Source organism: Olea europaea, unplaced genomic scaffold (assembly GCF_002742605.1).
Source record: "Olea europaea var. sylvestris unplaced genomic scaffold, O_europaea_v1 scaffold2272, whole genome shotgun sequence".
NCBI lineage: Eukaryota > Viridiplantae > Streptophyta > Magnoliopsida > Lamiales > Oleaceae > Olea > Olea europaea.
Window position 1 is genome coordinate 120,986 of NW_019240787.1, and position 9,776 is coordinate 130,761.

At 35.0% G+C, this 9,776-nt stretch overlaps 1 protein-coding gene across 3 annotated transcripts; it reads right to left on the reverse strand.

The window, feature by feature from the left end:
• Positions 1–561: 561 nt before the first annotated feature.
• On the reverse strand, positions 562–5,215 carry LOC111381262. 3 transcript variants are annotated; one of them, XM_023005023.1, is made up of 3 exons: positions 4,587–5,215; positions 2,747–2,894; positions 562–2,222 (listed from the first exon to the last, which is right to left on the reverse strand). In XM_023005023.1, exons 2-3 carry the CDS (start codon positions 2,886–2,888, stop codon positions 799–801), a joined length of 1,566 nt encoding a protein of 521 aa, XP_022860791.1. In that variant the 5' UTR covers positions 2,889–2,894; positions 4,587–5,215; the 3' UTR covers positions 562–798. The 3 variants fall into 3 exon arrangements, with proteins under 3 accessions (XP_022860791.1, XP_022860792.1, XP_022860789.1); XM_023005024.1 differs by having other exon boundaries at positions 4,555–5,215; XM_023005021.1 differs by lacking the exon at positions 4,587–5,215 and adding an exon at positions 3,387–4,081.
• Between the last annotated feature and the right edge of the window lie 4,561 nt (positions 5,216–9,776).

The following is a 9,776-nucleotide window of genomic DNA, read 5'->3' on the forward strand; positions in this document are numbered from 1 at the left end:
TCAAATTGTAAAACAATAAAAGTGCTTTATCTGTGAAGTTACTTGTCTTTGATTTTCAAATTGTTGTGTGATTTCCTTTTTCTCTCATTCTCCCATATTTATAGTAGTAATTAAGAATTGAATTAATAATTTATTTATTTTTCCCTAGTCATTATTTTGCCACATTTTATCCTATCATTTTAATATTTAGAATGGCAAGGTAATATGTGTAGGGGTAGCCATCTCATTCCCCTTAATTTTTTCACATGGTTTTTAATCAAAATTTTAATTCAATTCTTTTCATAAGGTTGTAATATTATTAACAAAACTTTTTACTATGTTAGACGAAGTGTACATCATAATAAAAAGCATGAATATCAGCTATGCGAGTCTGTGCTACTTGCATAGGCCTATTTGCACAGGGACCACCCCCATGTGACAGTCTCTGTACAAGCCCTGCGCAAATGAGTTTAAACAAGGAGCTTTTTTATTCTTTAAATACTAAAGAAGAATCGAGCATTTGAAACTAGAAAAAGTTGCCGTAATTTAGTTTGAAATCAAAATCAGAGGATTAATCATGAATAATAGATAAATTCTGCTAAACTCTCATGCGATTACTCGAAATATATTTATAACGCGAATCCAATTATCTAGCCAGATCATAGGTATTGGTTGACTAGGTAACAACCTCGCAAAATTATTCGATTATATGTACTGAGATTCCATTTTCCTCCACTGTCAATGTACAAGGAAGATCAGGATCCTAAATCTCCAGGCTGTCCAAAACTGTGTAAAATTAAAATAGATACTGGTTACTTTCTAGTTTAAGCCCTGTCCATCCCAAGATCCAGCACCAAAAACTTCTTCAATCATATTGCATGTGGGTAAGAGTTCAACTTCATTTCTTGGGCAAGTGAGGTAACCAAATTCCCATTCTCTAGCATTGCAGGCCTCCATCATGAATTCATGGCCACTGATCCCATTTGCTCCATTTAATTGACCTGGACATTGTTTGTGACTACCAGCTTTCTCCATGGTCACTTGTGAACCCACCCTGGCATCACTGGACGTACACATACCTTCTTGGGCATCAAGTCGTCCTGTATTGTGAGAATGATTTCCATGTGATGGCTGAACAGTAGGATCCAAACTACATTTGACGTCTAACTTACAAGTACTTGACTCTGGCACATTGATATTATCACCACGAAAATCCAAAACTCTAGCGTCCACAGGAGCACTCTGCAAAACTTCCTCATCATATGCACGAGTATTTATATCTAAGATTTCGTTGCGATCAGGGACTATTGGTGATTCAGCCACGGAGTCTTCATCTTCACCATTTTGAACTTCATTATCAGTAGAATCTTCAGTTCCCACCCATTCATCATCATCGCTATCAATATTTAATGGGGCAAACCTATTCTGCTCGGCTCGTCTTCGTAGCATAAATACATTGAAATAGTAGCCGACAATTTCCTTCTTTGACCGGGAAGGAAATACAACAGCAAGATGATTCCAGTAGTTCTTTCCCAATGATGTGGGATTAGAAAATATAACCTGGTGAAACAATTTCTCTTCCTCTTCACTCCATTTCTCCGCCACTATCTCTCCTACATCACATAAACCCAACTCAGCAAAAGTCTCAGGTCCAAAGGTTCCCTCAAGTTTCTCTCTAGCTTCCATGATGTGTTGTTGAAAACATCTTATGGAACCCTCATCTTCACAAATACAATCTGTTCTTCCAACCCCGACCTCCCCATTGTCTGCAAGTTGGTCTGAATCTGACATTGGAACAACACAAGTTCCGGCTAATCTCTCCTCGTCGGTTTCCAGAACTTGAGAAACAAGATTTGGAGCTTCTTCCGTCTGTTCTGAGCAACTGGGTGTCTTGCAAAAATGTGAACCCCATTCCGGTATATCAGCTTGATGATATTGTCCAACAGGGACAAGTTTCCGAGGAGGATGATCCAAAAGAAGAGAGTATATTTCCCCAGGGTAGGCTATGGTCCTTGGTTGACGCTCAATAACATGATCAGGAGACAATATTATATGAAATTGTGTTTCTGGTCTGATATCTTCTTCACTGATACTTCCAGGAAACAGGGAAGAGCTGGGGAGGGAACCACGGACACTGGTTTCCACATCTTTCTTGCTGCAGAATTGAAGTTCAGTAATATAAGCAATATCAAGCTTCTCATTGCCATCTGCCCTGGTTTTTGTGGAACCGTTGTCACCTTCACCTATCAAATACTTGGACCAGTCAATAACAGTATTATGTGACACGAAAAGCCATTTCAGAAACTAAAAACTTGGATGGCTGAGATCCAAGAAACAAAAAGGAGGAATGATGAAATCAGAGATATCATTATCAGAACCTGGATGAGCCATTAGATATTTCATTACAAAAGAACTAAGGACATTAAAAGAAGATCAAAAGAATCTTATAACAGATTGGCTAAGATCCCTACAGATACATCCAACTTGTAATAGCTTGGAGAGATGCATTCATCTAGGATCCCGTAGAGTAGCATGAGCTTCTCAAAAAACCAAGTTACACCAAGAACTTTGTCTCATCCAAACTCTTCAGAGTCAGGTTCATTCAAATCATCAAGTTATGGTTAGGAATACAGCTCAGTATTTGTAGAAAGGAATACAAAATTAGACTTAAGTTGGGCATCATTGAATAAAGTGAATTTCCATAAGTTAACACATCAAACTCTTAGGTCAAACATTTGTTCTAGGACATTCATAGGCCCCTACCCACCTGAAGTATGACAACTCTGGACCACAGGTTCAGGAGGAAATTCTAAAGCTGAAACAAGCTGACTATTGTGTTCCATTTGCCTTGGTTGTTTAGATGAAACCTGATTTGACTCATCTTCATCAAAAGGCCGTTTTTGGACCATGTTTAACTGTGAAAAAAAGATAAAAGAGAGGTTTAAGAAAATTATGAACAGGGAGAAATTGGCAAAAGTTAATCAAAATGAAAAAATGTAAAGCCATATACAAGAAAAATTAATACAATTCAAGAAAACAGAAAAGGAAAAGAGAAGCAAATATTAAAAAAGTGAAAAAATCATCTTTGTAGTGTCAGTAAAAAGTCACCAAACGGGGACAACCTATGCACTTCACTCTTTAGCATTTTCACTTAATAAAAAGGATAATCTTTCTTCAAATGAAGAGTGAATATCAGTGCTATCAGTGCAACCTTAATATTTTCAGAATAAATCCCATGGGATACTCTAGCTGGTGAAGAAAAGTTGACAGAATGAGATTCTATATCTTTTGACAATGCAAGAAGACATTTTAAAATTCTAAAAGTCCCAAAAATCATATCCCAAAAATCATATGTTACACCATTAATTAAATTTTTTTAAAAAAAGAAAGAAAGAAAGAAAAGTTACAGCATTAATTAGGCGTAACATACTAGAGAGCCATAGCCCATTCCAACAGTTCCAGGCAAGGACAGCTTAAGCCTTAAGAATGTCATCCCCTTTTTAACCCCATATTTTTTCAAACATCATCAAGGTTCTGGCCTCTCATAAAGGCAACAATCCACTACAAACTAAACATGTCCATGATTGGGGAAAACAATGGACCTTATAAACAGAAGGGCATGCGATAAAATTAACACCTCCACATTTGTGCACAGTTTCACGAGAAAGAAGCTGATATCAGGGCTTGAAAGCTCTAACAAACCTTGTTATCAAAACTCAACATCTCTAATAAATCTTACATACCTATGGACGCTATAAAGATAAGAAATGTGAACTGGAAAAATTGTGCACTAAGATATCTTCAAATTCATTTCAAGAAATATAAAAAATTCTCTTTTCGAATACTCCAAACCAAAGCTGGTAAATTCCCCAAACATTATAGCCTCGCATAGACAACAAGACGTAGCAGGTCCCACATAAATATGCTCAAGGATAATAACGCCCAAAAGGGCATGACTAAATTATGTTGCATGATGTCATCACGAAAGTTAAAAGGTCACAACTTTCAACTCCAATGACAACTGATAGTGGTTGACCGTCACCCATTTTTGTTTCTCTCTGTTATATCTAGTATAATAATAGTCAAAACTTATACAAGGAATACACTGTGATGTCATCACGAAAGTTAAAAGGTCACAACTTTCAACTCCAATGACAACTGATAGTGGTTGACCCTCACCCATTTTTGTCTCTCTGTTATATCTAGTATAATAATAGTCAAAACTTATACAAGGAATACACTACTAATAGGAAGCAACCCGCAAATATTTTTGGTCACTCCTGTTCTCGAGACAATAAGTCCCTCATTGCGAGTTTAGGTAGAGACCTACAAATCGGTTTAGATCGCGCAAAAAAGGGGAAGGGAAAAAAATAAAAAATGGTAGAAGTATAACACGTGGCAAAAGGATGGTGTTAGACCCGACAATAGGACCACGTTTATTACTTATCCCGAACAATAAAAATATCTGGCCCTTAAATCAGCAAATTTTCCCTTCAAAATACACCAGCAACTTTTCTATTTAATCACTGAAATTATGCAAAATATTTAGTAGGCTGATCCGTACAAAATACCAACCTTACAATAGTCGGGAAAAAAAACTGCAATACCTCAAAAATAGAAGTAATCTTCAACTCAAATGGAACGGTAGATCTCGATATTCCCGGTCGATTTTCAATCAACTAAGATACAATAACTTTGTTCCCAAGATTAAAATTTTTTTTTCTCAATATAAAAAAAATTAAAAAAAACTAAAAAATATGTCGAAACCCTAGATCCCCAATTTATGCACAAACTCACCAATTGAACACTTTTTGAGATTAAAAAAAAAAAACAAAAGTAATTTTTAAAAAATATAATAATAATTGAAACGAACAACCCAAAAATTACAAGATTGGAAAAAGGTAAAATATTATTTACAATTTCTCAAAACGGATAATAAATTGGGAGGAAAAATTAAAAAAACCCAGATATAAAACCAGTCAATATACAAAAATTACAGCTGAATTCACAGAGATCTGGCCACAATCAAACACGAATCAAACCCTAACCCTAGATTACGATTGCCTCAACAGCGAGAAGTAGAAGAGGTATCAATCGAAAGAGAAAAAATCGAATCGTAAGAATCGAAGGTTAATTTGAGACTCGAGAGGAGAAACCGGCGTCTAATTAGGTATAGAAGAGAGGGATGGAAAGGGGGGAAATCTGTTGACTTTATTATCATTTATAAAAATAAAAGGATAAAGATAAGTTTAGGAACAACGTTACAAGTGAAGGATATGAAATGGAAAATTCCGAAAATGGGTTCATAATTTAAGAGAATTACGACAATTACCTTCATTTGTTAGTTTCATTAAGGGTCAAATTTTGGATTTCCAATCACTGTATCCGTGGGCGACATACTGTGGCTGTAAAGTGAAGAGAGTGGGATTGGCATGCTAGAATTTTCAATCATGCTATGAGTACATTGTAGTGTCATACGGGGTGTTCAAAATGGATACTCGACACCTCGACATTGACCAAGACGCTTGCCACGCCGGGGCCCACCGGCTCCTCGGCTAATACCGAGGTGACGGATGTCCATTTTGGACACCTTGATGTACTACAAACGTTATTCTAGAATTTTTTTGTCGGAATATGATGGTTGTATAGGGCCCTGCGCCTGGTATGTGGCCCTGTACTCATGATTCTTTTTTGTCACAACTTAATTTTTGACAACTTGCATGATAGATTAAGTTGTGACAAAAAATGATTGAATGTTGTATTGACTGTTTTTAAACAATCTAATGACAGAATATTATGTAGGGATGGCAACGGGATGAGTTCGGGACAAGACGCACTCACCCCGTCCCGTCCTGCCCCGCCTTAGATGGAGCGAGGTGGGGTTCGAGGCGCGGTGCAGGGCAGAGACTGGACAATTTTTTGCTCCATTTAATTTTTTTTATTTTTTATTTTTTTTACATTTTTAAAGTTTCGATTTATGTTATTATTAAATAATAAAATACAAATTCAAAATGAGTTTTTAATGGGTGAATTGTCTAGAAATAAAATTATTTTCAATCTTTTTTTTTAGCGAGACGGATTTTTTTGCCATTACTAATAATATGTGACATTTTGTCATTTAAGATGTCAAAAAATTCTGATAGCCAAGCATGATTTACATTGTGTCACCTACAGGAGGACATATTGGACTATGTATGACACATGGCACATCCTCAAAATACTATTTTTTTTTCTTTTCCCTATATTTAGTTCATATTCTACAAATCAAGGAAAACAATATTCTTGTTTCGTTTCCTAGGATGGAATTAAGCTTTTAGTGTCGAAGACATTTGTTGGAAAATTATCACACTGAGGTTTGGAGAAGAAAACAAGAAATGAAAATTCAAGAAGATGAAAATAATGGAAAAAACCTAAATAAATATGAAGGCTCAAACACGACATTATATCGTTGTCCTCAAACGACATTTGCCCCCTCTCGTATATAATTTTTGTGTTTAAAGGGTCTCACGGGAAATGGTTTGTAGGATTAATCAAGCCTTGTAGAGAATCAGATACTTACGCACTTGTGTGACTCTTCAAAACTTGAAGAACACTTAAGGGAATTTGAATATGAATGAAAAGAAGACTTTGGTTTCTTCTTGTGGAATGAAAAAATGTTTATCATATGTTTGTAATATGATTTTTATACTGTGTATTGATCATCTCATCACCTATTTATAGGTTTGAATCAATACCTCGCGAATTGGTGCCAAATCATTATGAAAAGTTGCAATGTTTCCTCCAAAAAACTGCCAAAATTAAAACAAAACCGACCTCCAACGGTCACTAAAATACAATCATGCGACTGCATGGAGTAATCCCATGCGGTCGCATGGTTTATACCAAAACGGGCCTCCCAGTTATCAATCCCTCACTTGTTCAAAATTCAATAAACTTTCATATTCAAAGTATACAATATTCATGAATAAGGATTAGATATCTTTCAATTTGAATCTAACCATAGTGTAATCCAAATAAAGTAAAGTCGGAATCAAAGGTAGTGTGAAACTTTGAACCAGTTATTCCATGTGACAATACCGGTAAGGACACACACACGAGCATTATGTGTTCTCAAGTTCCTCAATCTCACTTAGCGCTAATATGGCATCGCGCTTATTATTTTCAACAAACTTTTAAAAGAGAAACTCCAACTCTCTATTGAGGCGGCACCACTTCGAAGTTTGTTTAGCTGAAATTCTTCCAGTACCTTTGTTACTTTTAGAGATACTTGTGTTTTAACACTGAACTTCATTAAGAGCTTAAAGCCCAACCCTCATTTCAGAAACAACAAACATTATTTTAATTAGGATAGAGTTATCGCGGATTTATATAATGCTGAAACCATCCCACATATCAAATGACTTGTTTTTACCCTTTGAACCCGTGGATTACCTTTTGAGTAATGACAGATAGGGTTGCCGTCATTGGTAGACCTTTATTGTTTAAGAGTTTCAACCCCATCCTACTTAAAATAGGTGCCACTAAAATTTTATTTAGTGGTCTAGTTAAAGGATCCGCTAAATTCTTTTCGAAAATTATTCCCTTCGATAATTTCTTTGTAACGTCACCTCTAAGACTTAGTCTTTACTTTTCATTTCATGTGACTTAGTATCTTATCAAAATAGGGCTAGCCAATGATCGATTCATTTGATAGATACAACTTGTCACCACCAATAAATCAAGTTACCCCCACAATTCCTCACTTAGAAATTCATATACGATCTTGAAATATTGCATCCATAAGTCTTGAACTTCTCGTATAAGTTCACAAGTATTTAATGTTAGCCTCCACATTTTGGTTTATACTCGAACTTAGAATTCATCAATATGCCAGCCCCCACATTTGGAATTGTAATTGAGCTTAGAGTTCATCAACTCTTTCATAGTTCAATTCACTTTGATCAAGGTCATCTCATAGACCATTAATATTTTTCAAGTATAAACCAACTCAATTTGATTCCATGATTGAAGTCCAATTCAATAACGAATAGGACTATACTTCTTGATTTACAAGAATTGCAATTTCTCCAATCATATGCAATTTATCACTTTCACAAGATAGCATCATTTACATCAAATAATAAGATACATGTTCACCTTATTCATTGTTGATCAAAATCACATTTCTATGCAAACACATTTTTGCATAAGATTATCTCACTTAATTGTGTCTCAACATTCCAATAGGACATGAAATCAACCATCAAATTTATCATGTAATTCTTATATTCCAATAGAAGAGTATGAAATTTCATGTTCTTTCAACAAATATTAGGCATCCTTCCACATTTATTCACATCCTTTAGAACCATTAAATATTAATAGGCTGGTCTCAAAACACAAATATGGATGTGCTTTACTTGCACTTCAGAGTCCATAAGCCAACATAATGGCAAATGCACCGTGCAATAAATGATGCCCTATAGAAACATGGGGGCTACCCAAGTGGGTTTGTGTATCATACAAGTAGATGTGGCAGCCCATATATTGAAATTAATCACCGAATAATGAACCATGGTCAAATAGATCTTCAACCTCCACAATTGGTTTGAATTGCATTCTTTAATATTCATGCATATGAACCATTCCAATTGTCACAACAAAGTGAGAATAACCAATTTATTTTAATTTTACATGCAATAAAATTCATCAAGATGAAGTAATCCATATGTAATTTTCATTTTCTAGTAGAAGAAGTGATTATGAAAGTTCACATAATTTCTTTCATAAAATTCTAACTCTTTAGAATTTTCTCATATGAGCAATATCATGTCATTCTCATATCTCAACAAAGAAATGGAGATTCATATACTTTCAACATATAGTTGGCATTCTTCCAACAATTTCGCATGTATGATGTCAATTAAAATGTACCAAAGAACCAAAACAAATTAAAATAAAATATGTTATTTTGGTTTCTACCTTTCCCATACATGCAACCATTATGCACAATCAGATTCTTATGATTTCCTTCATGATTTCTAACAGACAATCTTTCACATGAAGTGCAAAACTCGGAAAATGATGTATTATATGTATAATTCCACATGATTTTTGCAGATCCATATTCTCCCTTAGATGATAACTTTAGATGGGTTAAAATTTTCTTATTCCCTTGTGTCGACAGAAACTTTCTTTCCTACCAAATGATTTCCTTGAAATAAATTATTACATTTCTTCAATCCAGAAAATTATGCAACCCATGATCATCAACTAATGAACTCACAAAACTTGTTCTAATAACAGAATTATGGAGACTTAATTTTCTCTTAGTATATAGAAGTTTCTGGCGCTAATATTAATATTGAAGAGACACATCATATGGTTTGGAAATTTGCCAGAAAATAAACGGCAAATGAAACTTTTTTGTGTTCATGGAAATTGAACATAATTTCGACTTACCGAATCTGACTCATTCGTCTCATCAAATGGTCCACACGAACAAGGATCTTGATCCATCAACTTGATTATCGCCAAAGTGATTTTGTTCTCCATTGCCAAAATATCGTTTGAGATTGTTGGAAAATTATCACATCGGTGCTTGGAGAAGAAAACGAGAAATGAAAATTCAAGAAGACGAAAATAATGGAAAGCCTTAAGTGAATATGAAGGCTTAAACACGACATTATCATGATGTTCTCAAACGATATTTGTCCCCTCTTGTATATAATTTTGGTGCTTAAAGGGTTTCAAGGCAAATGATTTGTAGGATTAATCAAGTCATGTAGAGAATCAGACACTTAAGCACTTATGTGACT